We start from the raw sequence: 22,597 nt of genomic DNA on the forward strand, positions 1-22,597 counted from the left end.
GTCTCTGTCGCTTCAAGACACGCGTACGTCGACTTGACTGGGAGGAGGTGTTTGGATACACCGTTTTCCGTCCCAGAGGAAAATAAAGGCTTGCATTTGGCACCGGCACGTAGCGGGCTTTGAACCTCAGACAGCAGAGCCCATTACGTAACTCCACGGCTGCCGGGGATAAAGTTACAACGTCTGCGACTGTCCCGTCCTCCACGAGTTGTGCGAGCGGCTGTTACGGCCGTTTATGTTTGAATTTCCCTGAACCGCTGGGTGTGGGCTGCGGCGCTGGCCCGCCCCGGAAAACCTCCGGGCTCCTTCCCGCCACCCGCAGGCCCAGCCCCTCCGGGGGTCCCCGCGGGGTGGTGGGAAGGCCCGGCCGGCGCTGGGCTCTGGGCCGCCCGGCGAGCAGTCCTCGGCGCCCCGCTCCACCGCCCTCAGTCCGTCCCCAGCCACGCCCAGCCCCGCGCGCCAAGCTGACGGTTGCCCGAGGCCCCGATTTTGAATTTACAGGCCCAGCCCCCGAACCCCGGAGCGCGCCGCCGGCTCCCCATTGGCCGGCGACGGTCACGTGGAGGTGCCGGCGCGCGCCGGCCATGTTGGAGAGTGCGGCGCCACTGCCCGCGCCACCTCCGCCCCCCGCCGCCCTCCTCCCTCCCCACCCCCCCGCCCGCCGCTCCGCGCCGCCTGAGAGGAAACAAAGTGCTGCGGGCGGGAGACTCGGTGGCGGCGGCGGCGCGCGGACCCAGCTCGGCCCCTCCCGGTCACCCTCGCCCCAAATCTTCCGGAGTGTGTGTGTGAGTGTGTGTGCGTGTTTTCTTAAAAGGGCATTTTACGATTGATTGATTGGCAGTCTTCCCCCTTTGCCCTTTGTGCCGTAACCCGGCTCCTGCCAACCCAGGTGCTTCTCCCTTCCCACGCCGACTTCTCCGCGGGCGCGGGTCGTCGGTTTGTGCCTTCGGATCATCGCTTCGCCCTCTGCAGCTCCCTACGCGTCCCGTGCTGCCCGCGGCTTCCCCGCTCTGCTCTGCCCGCCAGCCGCCCCGCCGCCCGCCATGGCGACCGCGACCCCCGTGCCGCCGCGGTCGGGTAGCCGCACCGGCGGCCCCGCTACGCCGCTGAGCCCCACGCGGCTGTCGCGGCTGCAGGAGAAGGAGGAGCTGCGCGAGCTCAACGATCGCCTGGCCGTGTACATCGACAAGGTGCGCAGCCTGGAGACAGAGAACAGCGCGCTGCAGCTGCAGGTGACGGAGCGTGAGGAGGTGCGCGGACGCGAGCTCACCGGCCTCAAGGCGCTCTACGAGACCGAGCTGGCGGACGCGCGACGCGCGCTCGACGACACGGCCCGCGAGCGCGCCAAGCTGCAGATCGAGCTGGGCAAGTTCAAAGCCGAGCACGACCAGCTGCTCCTCAAGTGAGTGCTCGTCTGGGGGCCGCATTAGCTCACGCGAGGGGCGGGGGGCGCAGCCCCAGGGCGGGAGGACCGGGGCCGAGTGCCCACGCCCTTTGGAAGGCGAAAGAATACAGTGTTTCTTAGCGGGGAGAGGGGTCGCGGAGGAGGGTTCGAGTTGTAGCGACGGTGTGACCGAGAGATGCACATTTCCGACTGCCCGCTCTTTAGCAGGGCCGGGTAGAGCGCGCACCTGAGGCCGCCAAGGTGGATTGGCCAGCTTCGGACCTCGAACCCCGAGATCCAGAAGGGTTCTCCGGCCGGGAATGCCCGGCGGGCCCCAGGTGTGGGGAGGTGGCGTCTGGGCGCGCGCTCCAATGCGCGTTCCTGTTTCCGGCCGGGCCAGAGACAAAGCGGCTGGTGGGTTTGCGGCGCAGGGATGGCCGGCCGGGAAGATGGGCTGCCCGCCTCAAGAATGAATGAGCTGTGCGCGGGCGGAGAGAGGAAGGGGAGGGACCTGCCTCCAGCGTCCCGGTCTCCCGGGGGTGGGTCCCGCTTTGGCGCGCTCAATCTGGGCCCTGTGACATTTTGCAATCGTTCTACGCCTGTCTTGGGCGGGGTCTGAACTGAGCGCCTCTGCCGGCCCAGGACGAGTTGGGGTTTTAAGCTCTTTAGCTTTCTCTAGGGAAAGGTGCCGTTTCTAAGAAGATAGTCGCGGGTCCCCTTGGGTGCTGAAAGCTGGGGTTTTGGATGGCGTGGCCACCGTTCTCTGATTCGTGGACCACATTACTCACCCCCCCCCCCGCCGGCAGCAGTCTCCTTCCCCGAGCTTTTGCACCCCCTTAATGTAGTCAGTTGGTCTTTCTGGTAATGGAGAGACCTTTTCAGCGCCCGCGTCTGTCATTGTAATTAATGACAGGCCAGGGCAGGTGTAAGGGTTGTTGTGTAAACGTGAAGTGCTGTGGCGAGTTTGTAATTATTCCACCTAAGGAGGTCTGAGTTTTCAGACCAGGGCACTAGGATAAACTAGCAAGCCTTTGCTGAGCCTACCTTGACTTTCTGGTGAGCAAAAGGGCATACTTGTAATCAATCAGTAGGCAACTAATGTTGATGTCATGCTTTAGATATTTGCTAAATTTGCTTCCAGAACTCGGTCTCCATCCTCCATTGTTCATTGAAATTTCTGGAGATGCTTGACTCCGACTTTGACTCTGTTTGCCCGTGAATGTCTTTCTGTCTGTGTGAATGCTCCTGTCTCTCTCTGATTTTGTATGCGTGAATCTACCCCTCCCCCTTATTAATATTTGAAAAATGGTTCATAAAAAGTGTGTGCACTTGATAAAAAAAAAATGGGCTGACTTCTGGTGAAAGACTGTTGACAATCTATTGTCTATTTCCAGGAGGCAGTCGTGTTTAGCTCTTTTTGTGTTTATTTGGGTGTTTAGTTTCGAAACTCAATAATAAGCTTATTTTTCTGTTTCTTGGATTTACCATCCTTTGGAGGCATCTTTTGAAATGGGTCATTGCACTCACATTACTGTCTAATTTTTGTTACTGAATTTCTTCAAATCCTAGATGCCGACTTGCTATGAAATGCACCACTAAGAAAAAAATGTCAGGACCAGCTATGTAGGATCCATTCTGTTGGGCCCATATTTGTTTCAGAGATGTTAAAATGTGACAGATTAAGCATCTGTTATGTGCCAGTCACTGTTGTATGTTGAGAGACTACAGAGATTGTTTTAAAGAAATAAATTATTGCCCTTGTGTTGCTGAATTGAGTACTGTAGGGGAGATACCTAACAAGCACATAAAGGTCCTATTTCATCTAATCTGAGGCATTTCGATGTTGATGCTTTTGTAATCTTTTCAGAAGTTAACTACGGAAGGTTTTTAATACAGTAACAAGACTGCCACCTGGCTGACTGTAGTTTTAAAATGCTGCCTATGGAGGGGGAGGGGGAAATAGAGGAAGCCAGTCAAAAGATACATACAGTTACAAGATAAAGTAGTAGGAATGTCATGTATAACAGGATGTCTATAGGTCATCATGTGATATATAGGAAAGTTAAGAGGTAAAATCCTAACAGTTCTCATCACAAGGAGAAATTTTTTTCCTTTTTTCTTTTTGTATCTATGTGAGAAGATGTATGTTAACTGAACCTATTGTGTTAGTCATTTCTCAGTATATGTAAATCAAACAATTTGCTGTACACCATGAGCTTACACAGTGATGTGTGTCAGTTGTCAATTAAAGTGTAAAGACATGCGGGGCACCTGGGTGGCTCAGTTGGTTAAGCGTCCAACTTTGGCTCAGGTCGTGCTCTCAGGGTTCATGGGTTTGAGCCCCATGTTGGGCTCTGTGCTGACAGCTGAGAGCCTGGAGCCTGGTTCAGATTCTGTCTCCCTCTCTCTGCCCCTCCCCCACTTGTGTTCTGTCTCTCAAAAATAAATAAACATTAAAAAAAGTGGAAAAAAATGCTGTGTGTGGATTGTAAGATGCATACTAGTTTTAGCAAGATTAAAAAGTAAAATATACATGTATTAGAATCAATAAAATAATGTATGTGATATAATTTTACGTAATAACAGGTGCCAGGGTAATAAAGATAAAATAGGGTGAAGGGATGGTGTGGTTAAGGAATTTTGCTCCTAAATGGGCTTTCATTTTTCTTGTTGACTAAAGAAGTCTTTCTGAAAATATGTAATCATAATATCTATTACATGAGTATTATTTTTTCCCTGAAGCTTTCTGGGCTTAAGATGTGCTGTGTGTAGGGGCGCCTGGGTGGTTCAGTCGGTTGAGTGACCGACTTGGCTCAGGTCATGATCTCGAGGTCTGTGAGTTCGAGCCCCGCACCACGCTCTGTGCTGACAGCTCAGAGCCCAGAGCCTGCTTCAGATTCTGTGTCTTCCTCTCTCTCTGCCCCTCCCCCGGTCATGCTCTGTCAAAAATAAAAAAACTTTAAAAAAAAATTTAAAAAAACGTGCTGTGTGTAGCTGACATCCTAGGAATTGACCTGATTTCGACGCACTGTCCTAGATCACATACTTTTCTTTTCTTGGTTTCTTCCCTCATTTTGTTGGAGAACATCCTTAAGCAACTGACTCAGAAAAGATGGCAGGATGTAAACTTCCTTTTTTTTTTTTTTTTTTTAATTTATTGGTAGAAAGAGAGTACAAACAGGGAAGGGGCAGAGTGAGAAGGAGAATCCCAAGCAGACTCTTTGCTGTCAGCACCCTGAGTGGGACTCTCTCTCAGGAACTGTGAGATCATGACTTGAACCTGAATCAAGAGTTGGTCGCTTAATCACCGAGCCCCCGCAAGTTCCCCAGGATTTAAACTTTCTGAGTCCCATGTGTCTGAAAATAACTTTGTTTTGTCATGCTTGGTTAGTAGTTGGGTTAGGTATAGAATATTGGTTCTAACCTTTTTCCTCAGAACTTGGGAATTACGATATTGCTCCCTTGTCTTCTAGTGGCCTGTGTTGTAGTATCTGTCTGATGTCAGTCACAGCTATTTTCTTTTGGTAATTGCTTTTGGTTTTCTTCTTTGGAAGCTTTGGAGTTTTCTTTTATCCTGATTTTCTGAAATTGGATGGCAATGAGTCTAGGTGGGTTATGCATCCCACCTGTTACAAGTGGTTTCTTTCTATTTAAAGTCTTGAACTTTATTTAGCTCTGGGAAATTTATTTTATTCCAAATCTTTGTGTTCCTTGTTTTCTTTATTTTTTTCTGGTTGGGATGTTAACCACTTTTGTCTCTTGTCTCTTTTTTTTCTTTTTCCATTCTGGGAAATTACTTTGATTCTTCTCTAGTTGAGTAGTGACTTCTTATTTAATTACTTAATTTATTTTTCAGTAGTGACATTTTAAAGACTGAAGTCATGCTTTTAATTCCAAGAAATTTTTTTGTACAGATATTTCTCTTTTATTCAATTTGTTTCTATTTTATTTATTTTTTAATTTTTTTTTAACATTTATTTTTTGAGAGAGAGAGACAGAGTGTGAGCAGGGGAGGGGCAGAGAGAGACAAGGAGACACAGAATCTGAGCAGGTTCCAGGCTCCGAGCTGTCAGCTCAGAGCCCAATGCGGGGCTCGAACTCACAAGCTGTGAGATCATGACCCGAACCGGAGTCAGATGCTTAACTGACTGAGCCACCCAGGCGCCCCAATTTGTTTCTGTTTTAAGGATGTATTATTTTCTTTAATCTGTCTGAAGGTAATATTTAGGATTTTCTTTTTAAAATACTTTTCACTGGATGATCTCTTTTTTCCTCCCTGTTCATTTGTTCTTTTTGTTTGGATTGGATTTTTTCTTGCAAGTGATTTTTGTCACATGTGTGATCCTTCTCGCTTGTCAACATTTACAAATGAATTGGTTGAGCATTAGTGCTTTAGTTGTTTAGGTAGTTCCTTCCCTGGCTTTTCTAATGGAAGAACACATAAGGACCTCTTTATATCTCATTGGGATGTGCTGTGGACTAACTGGTCGGAAAGCCTGCAGTTAGGCTAAGGGATGCTGAGGAGAATCAGATATAAAGCTGTTTCATGAGTTCATGCCCCCATTTTAAGTCTCCCTCACTTTCCCCTGTAGTCCTTATGTGCATATTTTGTGATATGTACTTTTATCTGCTTTTCATCGTTTTTTAGAAGTTCATTGGAATGTTTAATGATCCTTCTCCCATTCTCTTTGGTGCGACAGGTTTATTTATTTTTTTAAAATGTTGATATATTTTTGAGAGAGAGCTAGAGGGGGCACAAGCGTGGGGGAGGGGCAGAGAGAAGGGAAGACAGGATCTGAAGTGGGCTGGTTGTGAGCTGACAGCAGAGAGCTGAGTGAGTCTTTAACTCATGAACTGTGAGATCAGGAACTTAACTGGAGTTGGATGCTTAACCGACTGAGCCACCCAGGCGCCCCGATACAAATTTATTTTATGTGGCATATTTAACTGCCTTTTTATTAGGGTCTAGTGGGTAGACTAATGCTGCCTGTATGTAGTAATTCTTGGAAATCTTGGGAATAATTTAATTTTGAGCAATAGTTGCAGTATAATTTGTAAGATGTAAAGCAAGAAGTTGTTTTTGTCTATTTGGGTCCATTTAGCTCTTTTATTTAAGAATAATTTTCTGTTTTTAATTTTTTATTCAGAGTTAAGAGTCTTTGTAAGTTAGTGTATCATGTAAGTGGATTTAAAAAATCATAGATTCCGAAATTACTTAGTCCCTTTTTGCTTCCTCAGTACACAATGTACCTAAAGACAGAATAATTCTTGGAGATGCTTGGTCCTGCTGGAGAGAATTTGACATCCGCTTCCGTCCATGTGGTCTCTCACAGGAACACATCTCAGATTTAAGATACAGCTACTCTGATTCAGTCCAAACCTAATTATATGTCATTGGAAGCTGTTTTGGTGAACAGTTTCCAAGAATGATGATGAGTGCCATCAGTCAACACTTGAAACAAAAAAGTAAAGGAAGATTGACATTGCAGAATTTCAGTGTTAACTCATTATACAGGTAAGGTAGATAGATGTAAGAGAAAAGTAAGTTTGTTGGTCAATTGTTCAATAACTAATTTTATGGATGCATACTTTTTTTTTTTTCGTTTGCTGATACAGGTCCACAGTTTTTTATGTAAAATCCTTAAGGCCAGGTGTGTTATAGAAGTAAAAACAATTCAATTTTAAGGTAATATGCGTGTACCGTATAGAATACCCCCAGTGGGGTTTGGGGTGGCACTCCATTGTGAAACATGTTTCTGCAAGGAAAGATATTAATAGTTATAGTCAGTGGAGAAAGAAACTAAAAATAGCCTCATATCCATTTAGGTCAGGTTTTGCCACCAAATGAATTAATGAAAATTTTAGGTTTTAGAAACTCTGGAAGTGCATGTAAGAGAGTATGGATTTGTGTTTTTAAATTAACCGCTTCAAAAAAATAAAAAAAATTTTTTTAAATGTTTTTATTTATTTTTGAAGGAGAGAGGGAGACAGACCATGAGTGGGGAAGGAACAGAGAGGGGGAGACGCAGAATCCGAAGCAGGCTCCAAGCTCTGAGCTGTCAGCACAGAGCCTGATGCGGGGCTCGAACCCACAAACCGTGAGATCCTGACCTGAGCTGAAGTTGGACGCTTAACCAACTGAGCCACCCGGGCACCCCCCAATTTTTTTTTAACGTTTATTTATTTTTGAGAGAGAGATAGAGTGCGAGTGGGGGAGGGGCAGAGAGAGAGGGAGACACAAAATCTGAAGCAGGATCCAGGCTCTGAGCTGTCAGCACAGAGCCTGATGCGGGGCTTGAACTCACCGACTGTGAGATCCTGACCTGAGCCGAAGTCGGAGGCTCAACCGACTGATCCACCCAGGCGCCCCTAGTAAGGAAACTTCTAATGGGAAATTTGGATTTGCGTGTGTGTAATTAAAAAATGCATACAGGTACTTATGTGCTACTAACAAGTATGTTGGGACACTGTCAACCACAATAGCGTGAGGTTGGGTAGTATCGAGCAAGGGTACTTCGCAAAGTTGCAACTTCTTAGTTTTTTGTGGCTTGGGTACTGGAATTCTTTGAGCCTGTGTTTCCTCATCTGTATAATTGAGATAAGGAGTAAGTAGTAGTGTTGTGAATCTCAGCAAGAATTAAGACACTTATATCATTTTTTAGCCTCTTATTTACTTGTGTCATAATAATGGATGAATTTTTATCTGGTAATAGTTGGATAAAATATTGCTGATAATTTACCAAGGAAAGTTGCTAAAATTTTAGCACTTTTAAAGAGTACTGAAATGCAAATATGATAAAATAATTTTTCCTGTTACTTTCCTAGTGGTGAAAGGGGTTGGGATTTACTATAAATTTGGACTTAGTGCATATATATACTTCCTTTGTTGGCTTTCTACCTATTTTAGTCACAGAATGACATTTAGGGAAGGTGCACAGACTAAACAACATCAGCAGGGTTGTTCTAACATTCGTATTCAGTTTTCAAACTTAAAATAATAAATGCTAACCTGCTTTAGGGAATTTTCTTTGGACATAGGATGATTAATTTAAAAACAAAAACCTTCATCACATGTATTGCCTCGTCTTTCGGTTATGTCCTAATTTTGCTCTGGTAGAAGCAAGTTGATGGCAACACCCCGGCCTTAATATAAGAGCTATAAAACTGCATGCTAAACTTAATTTTCAGGGAAATACTTGGAAGGACGAAACCCCTAGAATTGGTGTCAAAATCTAGGAAGCAGATCCTAGGTAATTAAACTGTCATAACACTTCCTTCCTATGCTTTCAAAGGATGTCTGGTAGAGCAGGATATCTTTTAGAGTTGTTGGAATTTAATCCTTAGGTTTAATCCTATAAACTAGGTAATCTTTTAGTGTACCCAGATTCAAGAAAGTAAACACAGGATGAAAGATAAAGCAGTAAAAAAATATGCTGTTGATTTTTTTTTTTAATTTTAATGTTTATTTTTGAAGACAGACAGAACGTGAGTGGGAGAGGGGCAGAGAGAGAGGGAGGGAGACACAGAATCTGAAAAGGCTCCAGGCTCTGAGCTGTCAACACAGAGCCCGATCCCGGGCTCAAACCCACGATCTGTGAGATCATGTACATGGGTGAAGTTGGTTGCCCAACCGACTGAGCCACCCAGGTGCCCCGATTCTTCCCACCCGCGCCCCCCTCCTGCCAGCACAATCTATTAATGTTTGTCCTTTAATTTGTTTAGATGACATCACCTCTGTTATGTCTGAGTTACAGATCTTCAGAATTTTGTATCTTCAGTGTAGGTCTGTTCCATGCACAAATAGTGAGATTGAGGCTGAGGCATTACTTGAGTGATGGGAGCGTAACTGAAGTTCCCAATTATTATTGGGGTCTAAGGAAGTTTCCTAATCAGGGTTTTTAACTTCTTTTTTTCACTGTACTTCTGTGATAAGGGATTGTGTGTTGGCTGTTATATTTCGGGAATTAAAAAAAAAAAGCTTTCTTATTACACAAAAATTATGTTTGTTACGGGAAATTAAAAAATACAGGTAAACACCAAGAAGAAAGTAAAAATCATCCTTAGTTCCGTAAAAAAGAACTCTGAAGTTTTCCTATTAATAAGCATATTGTTAACAAAAAATGATTCCTGTTGAATACTGATATGTAACCTTTTTTCATGCAGCACTGTTTTGTGATTATCTTCTCACATCAGCTAATGTACTATACTATCATTTAACACATTTTAAAGCTACACTGATAACTTTTATTGGTCACTTAGCTTGCTGTGACCAAGCATGTGTACTTCTCAGTGACTGTATGTCCCCAGTTTCTCCGAGATGGTTAGAGGGCCATGTTTATCTTCTCTTGCTGACAGTTAACAGGTTTTTTCCTCTGGTTAACTTAATGGTTAAATGTTAACTAATTGACTGGTTAAATGTTAACCACTGGATGAAGAAATGACAATTTTGCCAATTTTTGATGCTACCAGCAACAGATGAGTGTCTGAGGAATTTATTTTAATTTTGGAATCTTTCTAGTTCTTGATCATTTTTATATTGTTAGGGTCATATTGCTGGTATAAAGGCATAAACTGATTGAAACTTAGGTTATAATCTTAGGTTTCTGCTGATATTTTTGGTGTATGACTAGATGATAAATGATGTTTTCCTTAGCTAATCTGTTTAGTTGGTCCTTTTTAAATATAATTTTTTGCCTTCACTGCATCTACATTTATTAATCACAGATCAAATCAGAGCCCTTTTGGTGCTGGAAGGGGTCTTGGATCATGCAGTCTAACCAACTTGATTTGTGGATGCAGAAACTGAGAGCTAGATTAAAGTACTTATCAAAGATACAGGACAGAAGGTGCTAAGATTCATTTCGAGCTTAACATGTTTGCCACGCACTCTGCTAGATGCACTGTCTTTTAAGCCGTGTGATAACCCTGTTTGATGAGTGAGGAAACTTCAGGCTAAGAGAATTTAGCAGATTAGTGGTAGAGCTAGACTAGGTCTGAGCTCTGTGTTACAGCGTTGTCAGAGAGTTTTTACATGGATCATTTATGTATTCATTTTTAAGTAAGCTCTTTGGCCAACGTTGGGCTTGAACTCAACTCCAAGATAGAGTTGCACGCTCTACCGTCTGAGCCAGCCAGCCCCCCCCCCCCGCCCCCCCGTGTCATTTCTTGTAATCCTTACATCATTGCTGTTTTGCAGGTGTGATTTTGGTTTCTCTGCCTGAAGCAGGCTCATCATGCACTATCATTGGGTTGGGACTTGAAATCTTACATAGGACGGCTGATTTTCAGGTCCATTTGGTTGTTACTTTTGCAGATGGTACTGGATGTGTGTTTTTCACAGTGATAGTTCATAGCTCCCTGGAGGTGATTGTGGATTTGTCAGGAGGGTGCAGTAATGGAAGCAGCTGTTGGAAATACTGAGGGCTTCCTTCGCTCATGAGGAAAGGGTGAAGATGAATTACTGAAAAAGACTTCTTTTATCTTCCTTCTTAGAAAGCTACTTTCCTACTTTACTCTATGCCTTAATAATAATTTTAAGAGGAATTAAAATCTCTTAAGTCTTTAATACTCATGAGAGAAATATTGTTTTTTTGAATTTTTTTGAGAAATGTTCTTTTCATTTTTTATTCACACATTTGTGGAAATAATACTATATGCCAGGCCTTGAACCAGATGCCGCGAATAGATGGGATGCTTAGTTCTTGTTACCAAGTTGTTGACAGTCTCATGGGCAAAGCAGAAAACAAACACTATGCTATTGTGAACTGTTAATGTGGTACATTAATACAGTGTAATAAGTGTTATGATAGCAGTATCTACATGGTGCTGTGGAAGAAAAGACTAAGGCAGACAGGAGCCTTCTGAAGTTTTGAAAGATATCGCCAGGGAACTGGGCTGAATGTTGGGAGGTAAGTAACTAGGAGTTGGCTGGAAAGCATTAGGAGAGGGTGGTTACCCAAATGGCAGTTAGTTTCCTCTAACTAGACCTGCACACGTGCGTGTGTGCGTGCATGCACGTATGTCGTAGAGGGCGGTTGGATTTTAGGAAATGAGCCTCAAGAATTTCAGGTAGAAAAGTGACATGAACAGAAGAATGGTCTGGCCATTCTGTGGAGGAAACAAAGAGTACAGATAAAACCCAGGTAAGAACACTTGAGGCAGGCCCTGAGCTCAGGTAGGCAGTGGGAAAGGATAGAAAGGGGATTTAAGAGATACTAAGCATGAGAGAGTCAGGAGAAGAGTTGAGGGTGACCCTGCTTCCATGCATGGGTGCCTGGGGGAAGTGTTGCTTTTAGACCTTGATGGATAGGGGACTGGTTTAGAGAACCTACTCAAGGTTAGTGTGAATTAGTGGTGTTTGTTGGACTTCTAGGTGGAGATGTCACATGGCAATCTAGAGTACTTGCCTGGAGCTCTATGGAGAGACTTTGAATGGAGATACAGTTGCAGGAGCAGGGCTGATATTTGGGGATAAAGACAAAAGAGAGGACGGGCAAAGACGTGGAAAACATCTTCATATGCGGACTGGGTAGAAAAAGGAAAAGTGGAGATGGTAAGCAATAGCCAGAGAAGCAGGACAAGAGTTGAGTCATGGGACAGAGATTTATAAAGCAATGCTAGGACAGTTTTGGTTAGATAAGTCCTAAAAGTTATTTATTACGTTTGGTGGCTGGCAGATTATTGTTGATTGTGAGGAGTGCATAATGCTAGTAACTTTGGCAGTGGGATCAAAGCCATGGGCTGTAATGAAGGAAGGAGTGGGAAGAAAGATTGTGAGATTACTTGTATAAGAATGTTGGCTGTGAAGAGAAGACATTTTTAAAGTTTTATTTAAAGTAGATTCTCAGGGCACCTGGGTGGCTCAGTTGGTTAAGCGTCCACCTTCAGCTCAGGTCATGATCTCATGGTTCATGAGTTCAAGTCCCGCGTCGGGCTCTGTGCTGACAGCTCAGAGCCCGGAGCCTGCTTCATATTCTTGTGTCTGCCCCTCTCTTGCTTGCACCGCTCTCAGAAATAAAATAATAAAAACATCAAAAAAAGAAAAAAATAGATTCTCATTTCAACTTTGTATCACAAAACATTGGATAGGAGACCAGAACACTTACCCTCTAAGATAATGCACTTAACCCACTTTGCCTAAAACACTTTAGTAACTTCTAGGATAAAGACTAAGACCCTCAGTATTGCCTAATTGCAGGGTGACCATATAATTTAGCATCCAAACAGGGATGCTTTTGTATGTGAAAGAGGGAGGTATAAATTATGCTGGGACAACTGGCATGAATGGAACTTGCCCTTTGCAAACTGGGACAAGATGGTCATCCTACCTCAGACTTCTCTGCACGAGCTGGCTGCTTTCTGACTCCAGCTGTATCTCCCACCATACTTGGTCTTGCTCTCTCTCCTCACTCTGAAGTCCTTTATTCAACCTTGTTTACTACGCTCCCTGTTAATAGGTCCTTTGCAAAAGTGATTTCCTTGTCTGGACTTCTCTTGTCCTTGGGTTAACGTCTCATCTCTCTGATGTCCACTGCATCCATTTTTTAGGGAAGTCCTTCCTGACTATCAGATGTTTTCAATTTGAGTCTTGGGAAAAAAGAAAAAAACAAAGCAAAAAACAACCCAGGACTATACAGCAGGGTGTATGTGTGTATATAATTTAAGGACTCCAAGGATTCTCCCAAGGCTTCTCATAAAAAGAAATTACCTTCAACTATTTTCACTGCTCATTTGGAATTTTTACCTAAATGATATTATTGATTTTGTGCTTTGAAAGATGGGGAATTGAGTTCTTCATTGTGTTCTCCATAACACATTTTCTTCCTGTGACTGGCCTCGTACATTATATTTTGGACCGATTTAGATCAGTTTTTTGGTATTTAAAGTATTAATTCATTGTGGTGCTACAGATGCTTCTTTAACACCAATTAGCTCATATTTGGCTTTTAAATCGAGAAATGATATTACTGTAATTGGAGGTTGTATTGCTTTATATGTGACTTTTCCTAGTAAAGGAACCAAGAGTAGAATTTAGAGGTAGAGAAAGCCTTCAGTTGCACTTTCAGCTGTGTGTTATTTTAGTTTTATTATTTTTTAATCGAAATGTAGTTGACACACTGTTACATTAGGTTCAGGTATACAACATAGTGATTCCATACTTGTGTACTTACCCTGTGCTCACCACAAGTGTAGCTGCTGTCTGTTAAGGTATGACTCTACTTGAATACCATTGTACAACTCTGTTACAATACCAGTGACTGTATTCCCTGTACTGTGCGTTTATCCTTGTGACTTATTCATTAGGTAACTGGACGCCTGTATTTTCCTCTCCCCTTCAACTATTTTGCCCACGCCCCTCCCCTCTGGCAACCATCTCTTTGTTCTCTGCATTTATGAGTCTGTTTCTGCTTTTCACCTTTTTTTGAAGAAGATTAAACATGAGTGCTGCTCCCAGGATTCCCTCTCCCAAACAGGTACATTCCCTTTGGTATGTTCAGAGCTCTACTTCTTTCTGTCTCGTCTCAATTCCTGCAAGCCTGCATGACCACTCTTGTGCATTTATAAGTATCTCTTGAGGTAGTTATAGCCACACAACTCTCTGCCTGGGTTGTCCAAGTCATTTCCTGAGCTACTAGTTTTATATTATTATTGCTAGTGCTCTTGTTACAAAACTGCATAGGTTTTGAGAGGATTGTTCCAACTTTATGTTTCCATTTGATCTGTTAGTGGAAGGGTTTTCAGGAACACATATGTTGTGTTATGGCAGAAATGCCTGGACGTACTATGGACATAATCTCCCACAGAACTCAGTAGTCATTAGTTTTTCTTCCCTATACCATCTTTTGTTTACTTATGGAAATGGCATTTTTTCCCACTTAGTTTTATCTAATTATATAGAAAGACTTGATACTAACTCTTAAAACATCAAGTCATTTGGAATCATGAGTTTTTTTTTTAATTTTTTTTTTTTAACGTTTATTTTTGAGACAGAGAGAGACAGAGCATGAACGGGGGAGGGTCAGAGAGAGGGAGACACAGAATCGGAAACAGGCTCCAGGCTCTGAGCCGTCAGCCCAGAGTCCGACGCGGGGCTCGAACTCACGGACCGCGAAATCATGACCTGAGTTGAAGTTGGCCGCTTAACCGACTGAGCCACCCAGGCGCCCTGAGTTTTTTTTTTTTTTAAATTAGCTTTATGTTATTGAAGAAATAACGTTTGGAGGCTTATGCTCTTCTCTATGGCTAGTTATGTCACATCAGCATGGATAGTTTGGCTATAGAATTCTAAGTTGTAAAGCATATTTCCTAGGATTTTGAAGTCATGCTTTATAGTTTGCTTTTGTTGTTGCTAAGAAGCACTATGAGTGAAAAATTTAAAAGCCTATAGTATCCTTTTTTGGTCCAGTTCTGAAGTTTCTTAAGAATGTCCCTTGGTGTGCATCTCTTTTCCTTCCATTGTGCTGGTCATGTGGTGATAGTTTTTCAGTCTGGAAATTCATGTCTTTCAGTCCTTGGCAACTTTAAAAAATTATTTCAGGTGACGAGTGGCTCTGTGGGTTGACATCTGACCCTTAATCTCGGCTCAGGTCATGATCTCATGGTTTGTAAGATTGAGCCCCACATGGGCCTCTGGCACTAACAGTGCGGAGCCTGCTTAGGATTCTCTCTCTCTCTCTCTCTCTCTCTCTCTCTCTCTCTCTCTCTTTCTCTCTCAAAATAAATATATAAACAACACATTCTTTTATTCATGGTTTTCTCCTATTTTATACTTTCTGAGACTCATGTGATTCAGATGTTGGACTTCTTAAATTTTTAGTTTTCTCATTTAAAACTTTTTTTTCTCTGGTAGATATTCTCCATTTTACCTTCCAGTTTTTGCTGTCCTGTTTTAAATTTCTAATAGCTTCTTTTTACTGTCTCGATGTTTCCTTATAGTATCTTGATCTTGTTTACATTTCGTAGGTGCAGTACTTCCTCTTACCTTTTAAGAACTCTCTTTTCCTTCACAGTTTTTGTTTGCTCCAAGTTAATTTCTTTTTCTGTTTATTTAGGTCTTTGTGTCTCACTGCAGGAAATGGAATCCACTAGATATTTTAAGCAGAAAAGAAAACGATATGGGATGCAGGTGGTTAGAAAAAATTATTAAAAGCGTTAGAGAGCTAGGATGATGGCTAGAACACTGTAGATTGGGGAGCTTTTATGTCTCAGGCACCATTGAAGCCACTGAATTAAAAAAAAACAAAAAACAGTTTATAGCTCCAGTTCAGGACCAGGAAGCTGCCACTGCTGTTGCTGCAAACACCTGCCCCATGACATCTAGCAAACTGGAGATGGACATTGGGACACTGTTTTGGAAAAACTTCAGACCAGAAAAACGTCACATACCAATGTCTCTTACGAATATAGGTGCAAAAATTCCTGACCAAATACTAGCAAACCAAACATACCAACATGTAAAAGGACTATATACTATCTCCATGTGGATTTTTTTACTTTTTGGTTTTGTTTTATTTTTTAAAGTAGGCTCCATGACCAGCGTGGGCCCCAATGCAGGGCTTGAACTCCCAACCCTGAGATCAAGACCTGAGCTGGTGCTTAGGTACCCTGACCCCACCCGGGTCCCCTCATCACGTGGGTTTTATATTGGGAATGCAAGGTTGGTTCAGTCTGTGAAAGTCTATAATGTAATAAACCATATTAATAGAATGAAGGGCAAAAACCCTCTCACTAGATGCATAAGAAATATTTGACAAAGTACACTGCTCTTTCATTGTAAAAATATTCGAATGAGGAATAAAAGGGAGCTTCTTAACCTGATGAAGAGTATCTATGAAAAATTTACAGCTAATATACTGGATGGTCAAGACTGGTTGCTTTCTTCCTAAGACCAGGAACAGGACAAGGTCGCCCACTGTCACTACTTGTTAACATTACCAGTGTACCGGGCGTTCTAGCCAGGGCGATTAGGCAAGAAAAAGAAGTAAAAGGCATCCACATTAGGAACGGAGTGGTAAAACTGTTTCTATTTGCAGGTGCCATGCTTTCATAGGCGATCCTAAGGAATTTAATAAAAAAAACAAAGCAAAACTCTTGAGAGCTAGTAAGTTCAACAAAGTTTACGACATGGGAGCAATATACAGAACTCAAGTATATTTCTGTACATTAGCCATGAAGAATGAGCAGTCTAAAAATGAAGGTAAGAAAACTCCATTTTTAGCAGCATCAGAGGGAATGAATTACATAGGAATAAATTGAACAGAAGTCTAAGATTTGTACACTGAAAACTATAAATGAAAGAAGACCTACATAAATGGAAAGATATCCCATGTTTATGGATTGGAAGATGTTAAGGTGCCATTTCTCCTCAAATTGACCTGCAGATTCAGTGCAATCTCTATCAAAGTCACAGCTGCCTTTTTGCAGACGTTGACAAGTTAAGCCTAAAATTCATACAGAAATTTGTGGTACCCAGAGTAGCCAAAACAGTCTTGACAAAAAACAAAATTGGAGGATTCAGTTTCTGATTTTAAATTTCACTCCAAAGCTCGATTAATGTGTGTGTTATTGACATAAGGACAGGAGAACTTCAGGTTGTAATGATTGGTTTTCAGCAGGAAAATTGCCACACGGACCAAGAAGGTGGTCCTGTGGTACTTCCTTCTTCCATACTCCTTACAGGTGCATTAGAGTTCCTCATTTTCCTCCCATATCCTAGCGTCTAGGCATTCTGGAAAATGTAATTTTTACCTTTCCAGTTGAGGAAAGCACAACTAGGAGGATGGAACAGACGTTGGGTGAGTTAATCCACGTGAGAGTTTTTCTCAGTTGTCTGATGACTGTTGTATGTCCCTTTATATTCAGAAGTGTTTCTCAGAAGCTGATAGAAAGCTGTGTGCATAAGTGGGGCTTCTTGGCCAAGCTTCCCGGGGGTGATAGGGCAGGATCACGTCACTGGGAATACCCACTGTCATGTTTTCAAGTCTTCCTTGGGCTTTGCTGCCCAGCCTGCTGTAAGCTGAGAGAGGCTGAGAGCGGGTTCGGTGTCTGGAGAGTCCACTGTACCCTCTGTGTGGTACTGCTGCCTTCAGGTGTGTTGTGTAACTACCAGGTCTAGGAATCTGCCCCACTCTCCTCAGAGAGGAGATCTTTCATCTTTGCCACGGTGGATGAGGGTCCATTGACCCAGGAGTGTGGTATGGAGTGGTTATTTGCTTTGCTTTGTAATAGATTGTCAGCTAGTTGTACTTCGGAGTTACCAGGGTATCTCTTGTTATCAACAACATCTGCAGTATAAAGTAGGTTACTTCTCAGATATCCCTGTGCCTGGCTTAGGATTCAGCACTCTTGTGTTGGCTAAGCTCGTTTTCACTTACCCATCCATGTTCAGCTTCCAAGATTTTGTCATTTTCCCTTTGCCTTTGTCATTGTGAATTTGTGCCTTTGCTTGTTTTAATTGGGTTTCTGGAGTCATGTGTAATGTGATGTTTTAACCCAGAAGTTTCGGGAGTCCTGTTTAATGTGACATTTTTACCCTGAAGTTGTATCATGTACTCTTGGAGCGCTGTGTATCAAGAAGGCTGCCGACAAATTTGATGTGTTAAGACAATTCTATATGATTGATTGATTCCCTCATGAGAATGGAGTCTCTTTGTGGACAGGGTTAGTGTCTGACTTTGTTTCCTGTTGTATCAGTACATTTTTCCAGTACCCTCTAGGCTCTCCTAAGATAATTATTGACTTAATGATTACCATTTTCTCAGGAGGCTATTTTCCTACAAGATTGGGTTGTGTGAAACCCATAGAGGAGCAGTAAAGTAGTCATACTAGTAATTTCTAACTTGTTTTTCTGATTTAATTTCCTTCAAAGTATTGATTACCTCTGCCATATATAAATGTGTTTACTGTGTGCCTCTACCTACCAGAAAATACCTTCCATAAGAGCAGGGACTTGTTATATTTTGTTCACTGCTGGTTTCCAAGCCCTCTGATAAATGGTCAGGCACACAGTGGCGGTTACTGGTTTTTTTTTTTTTTTTTCCTTAATAAGTCATTTTTTGTTAGGATTTAAGGTCTAAGTCTGTGCTATAAGCAAGCACAGAAGTAACTATGTGACTCTCTTTCGTTCGAAGAAATAGATGTGAGGTCCAGTTTGAGTCTTATTTGGTATTTTTCCTAATTATAATCTAATTTCAATTAGGTTTTGCCTGATTGTGATTGGATTGCTGCTAATTTGTTGACTGCTCAGCTTATTGAATAGCAGAATTTTACTCCCACAAAAAAATATTAATTTCAACCTTTGGGCTTGTACAGAATCATCTTAGTCCTTTTACTTGTGCCAGAGGAGACCCTCTTTAATGGAAATTGTGGTCATATGACTTTCTAGAGATTTTGTGTATTACATTGAGCTTAATTGCAGAGGAATTCATTTATTTTCCTCGGTAAAACTACTGTTGATCACATTCCTTTTTCCTTTGGAAAGGAAGATACTTTGGGGACAGAATTGAAGCTGGTGAATGAATATTGGAGCAAATGCTTATTTAACAGCGTTTTGAGTACATTGTTATTTGAAATAGATTAGTTTAACTAAAGACAAGGTTTGTGTTTGGGTATATTAATAATCCTTACCTTAAATTCAAAGGGAAGTTTATTTTTTCTTAAAAAGCCTAGACCATGGTTAGATAGATGGTAAAGGCCATGTTCATTTTGAACTCCAGGTGTGAAGAGAGCCTCAGAAGTTGCACTGATAGTCACTTGAATAATTGCTGTCGTGTGGAGTGGTGTCCAGCTGCCATCAGACAACTGTCAGAAGTTTACGGTGTATCCCAGCACAGGGCTCAAACAGCTGGCCATACTTGGCCTGGCTGTCCGTGTAGAGTAGGTCTCTTCTGGGGGATTTAAAATCCTTGCTTTGTGGTTATGTTAGAAATAACAGTTTATATAGAATGGTTTCTGTTAGGTTATCTGGCTGTAGGTGAAAAACGAAATAGCTTTTCCATTTCACCCTCTGTCATTTATTTGTTTTTTCTAAATAAGAATGGTCCTGAAGTGAAATGTTAGTGCTGAGTGCTGAGTTAAGAAAGGCAGCTGGACAGAGAAGGGGTGTCATTGGCATGGATTTCTTGTGTTCATTTTTCATTTTTTTTTTTATCATCTCATTTCTATCTAGGGTATCACAATACGTGCATTAGGGAAAATTTTCAATCTGTTTGTTGTGTCTGTTCTTCAAAAAAAATATTTTAATGTTTTTATTTTTGAGAGAGAGACAGAGTGCAAGCAGACAGGGGCAGAGAGAGAGAGAGAGAGAGAGAGAGAGAGAGAGAGAGACTCTAAAGCAGGCTCCAGGCTGTTAACACAGAGCTTACTGTGGGGCTTGAACCCATGAACCCTGAGGTCATGACCTGAGCCGAAGTCAGACACTTAACCGACTGAGCCACCCAGGTGCCTCGAGCGTCTATTTTTCTTTCTTTTTTTTTTTTTTTTAATTTTTTTTTTCAACATTTATTTATTTTTGGGACAGAGAGAGACAGAGCATGAACAGGGGAGGGGCAGAGAGAGAGGGAGACACAGAATTGGAAACAGGCTCCAGGCTCTGAGCCACCAGCCCAGAGCCTGACGCGGGGCTCGAACTCACGGAACGCGAGATCGTGACCTGGCTGAAGTCGGACGCTTAACCGACTGCGCCACCCAGGCACCCCGAGCGTCTATTTTTCTATAAGATGAACCTGACAATCTTTAAGGGCTTCTCCCAATTGCTAAGAAGTGATCTAAGAAACTAGAGTTGCATAGTATTTTGCTGTAGAATATTATGAATGGATTTTAAAACTGACTTGAGAGTGGTCTATTTTTGGTTTCCTTACACTATTCTTTTGCCTGACCTGTTAAAGTAGTAATAAAAAACCCCACATACTTGTATTTCTATTTTTTATTTAGAAGCATGAATATTCCTGGTCTAGTTTTTTGTTTTGTTTGTCAAAGTTAGAGCTTTTACAATTCTATATTCTTAAGTCTCTCAGTATTTATTGAACACAAATTTTTGCCCTTGTCCATGCTTGGTTATATGCAGCATAATAATCTTTGGTGAATTTCATGGAAATGACATTTAATATCCAGAAACTTTATTTATTTACTTACTTTCTTACATACATACAGAAACTACATACCTTTCTAGGTATGTAATTATTAGAACAACTGAGAGACCATCTATAATTTGTGTCTCTTATTTTGAATTGCTTAATGGAACTCTTTGTACCCATATATACTCTATATATGAAAATCAAAGAACAAGGGCAAAAGGGCTTTTTTGAGAAAATACATTGAAAATTACGGCACTTGTGACAGAAGGAAACCAAACCGAAGCAAAGCATGTGTATAGTTCCTATCCTGAAAACTAACACAGATTCTTTGTTCACAGATACATTGTAGGTGATACAGAGAAGCTGAGCTCCAGGGTGGGTGCTTGGCTGGCTGGGTCAGTAGAGCATGTAACTTAATCTCAGGGTCTTGAGTTCAAACCTCATGTGGAGCTTACTTAAAATTAAAAAAAAAAAAAAAAAAAAAAAAAAAAGTTGAGCTCCAAGATTTTTTTTGTAGTTGTGCTACTGGCCAAACTAGACAATTCATTTAGCTGAGCATTTGTGATACAAACTGACCTGTGTGACCAACAAAATGTTAACAGAAGGGCAATAATTTGCCATTATCTAATTAAACTGTTGTGTAATGAGTTTCAGATTATGTTCTAAGTGTGTGTCCCTCTAAGTTTACTTCTTGGTTTCTGTTTTACACTAGTTCTTTGTTACTGTTTAAGTGGTTAATTATATTAATTCATTTTCAAATAGTTACTGTCATATGCTTATTAGGTCTTCAGTCACTTTCTGTGTGTTCTGTGTATGTAGTATGACTTTATTTAAAAAGTGCTCTACATTTATTACCTAGTAATGATGTATTTCCCCTAAGAGCTACCTTGAACATTCATTTTCTAGTGATTCTGTAATTGAGTGCATTTTATTTTTTAAATAAAAAACTTTTTTTTAAGTTTATATATTTGTTTTGAGAGAGAGAGAGTGTGAGCTTGAACCAAAGAAGGGGAGAGAAAGAATCCTAAGCAGGTTCCATGTTTGCACAGAGCCCGATGTGGGGCTCAAGCTCACGAATCATGAGATCATGACCTGAGCCAAAATCAAGAGTTGAATGCTTAACCAACTGAGCCACCCAGGCACACCTCAAGTGCATTTTTGAATCTCCCATTTCTTTATTGGTGGAGGTTGTCGGAGTTGGGTTCACTTAGACAAAATGAAGGATACTTCAGTAGGAGACTTGAATCTTCCAAATGGAAAGGGTAGTGCAGACATCGAAGCAAGTTCAAGCACTGAGTTCCAGAGCCAGTAATTCAGTGCAGAAGCTAGGTTTGAAATTATGATCCTAAGACAAGTCAAGGTCAAAGAGGTGGTAGGATGAAAAACCAAGATGGTGAAAGCAGTGAAGTACAGTGGTGTTGTTGGTAAGTAGAAGGTGATCAGGAGTAATTCCGAAAGTGGCAAGTAAGCAGTTGCATTCAGGTTAGTCAGATAGACCCCAGGAGATTGTAGGGCTGGTTCCCAAAAGTTAATGGTACTAGGTTCTCTTGGGAAAGTATATCCATGCTGTATCATTGAAACTATGTCTGTTACTCTTGAGCCATTGCTATAGGATGTTAACAGGAATGTAGGTGTCTCCTGTCAAGCTGATTATTTAATGGTCATATATTTGATTGGACCTGGTTACTTGTTATGCCTGGTGAAATTCAAGTTTTCTTGAAATGAAAGCTTTCGTTTTATTCATATTATTTTTATTAAGGGAAGCAATTTTTTTTAAAGTTTATTTTATTTATTTTGAGAGAGAGTGAACTGGCAGGGTAGGGGCAGAGAGAGAATTCCAAGCAGGCTCTGTGCCGTCCGTGCACAGCCCAACACAGGGCTCGATCTTAGGAACCATGAGATCATGACCTGAGCTGAAATCAAGAATCGGACGCTTACCTGACTGAGCCACCCAGGCGCCCCTGAGGGAAGCAGTACTTAATTACGATGGGGTGTCAACTACATTTTATAAAGGTTTTCTGGGCTGCATTTGGAGTTTTGGTTCATCTGTAAGCATCTGCTGTAAACGAGCATGTTTTCTGACTTAATGTTTAGCAGTGTGCATATTTCTAGTGGTAGATTCACATGCTGAATGAATGTA

At 41.9% G+C, this 22,597-nt stretch overlaps 1 protein-coding gene across 1 annotated transcript in view; it reads left to right on the top strand.

The window, feature by feature from the left end:
- Window positions 1-669: 669 nt before the first annotated feature.
- Window positions 670-22,597, top strand: part of LMNB1 (lamin B1) — a 57,579-nt gene continuing 35,651 nt past the window's right edge. The window contains exon 1 of the mRNA XM_030317200.1: window positions 670-1,402. Coding sequence (XP_030173060.1) covers window positions 1,044-1,402 — 359 coding nt within the window. The 5' untranslated portion in view covers window positions 670-1,043. The remainder of the gene's footprint in view (window positions 1,403-22,597) is intronic.

This window comes from Lynx canadensis, chromosome A1 (genome assembly GCF_007474595.2).
Source record: "Lynx canadensis isolate LIC74 chromosome A1, mLynCan4.pri.v2, whole genome shotgun sequence".
Classification (NCBI taxonomy): Eukaryota; Metazoa; Chordata; class Mammalia; order Carnivora; family Felidae; genus Lynx; species Lynx canadensis.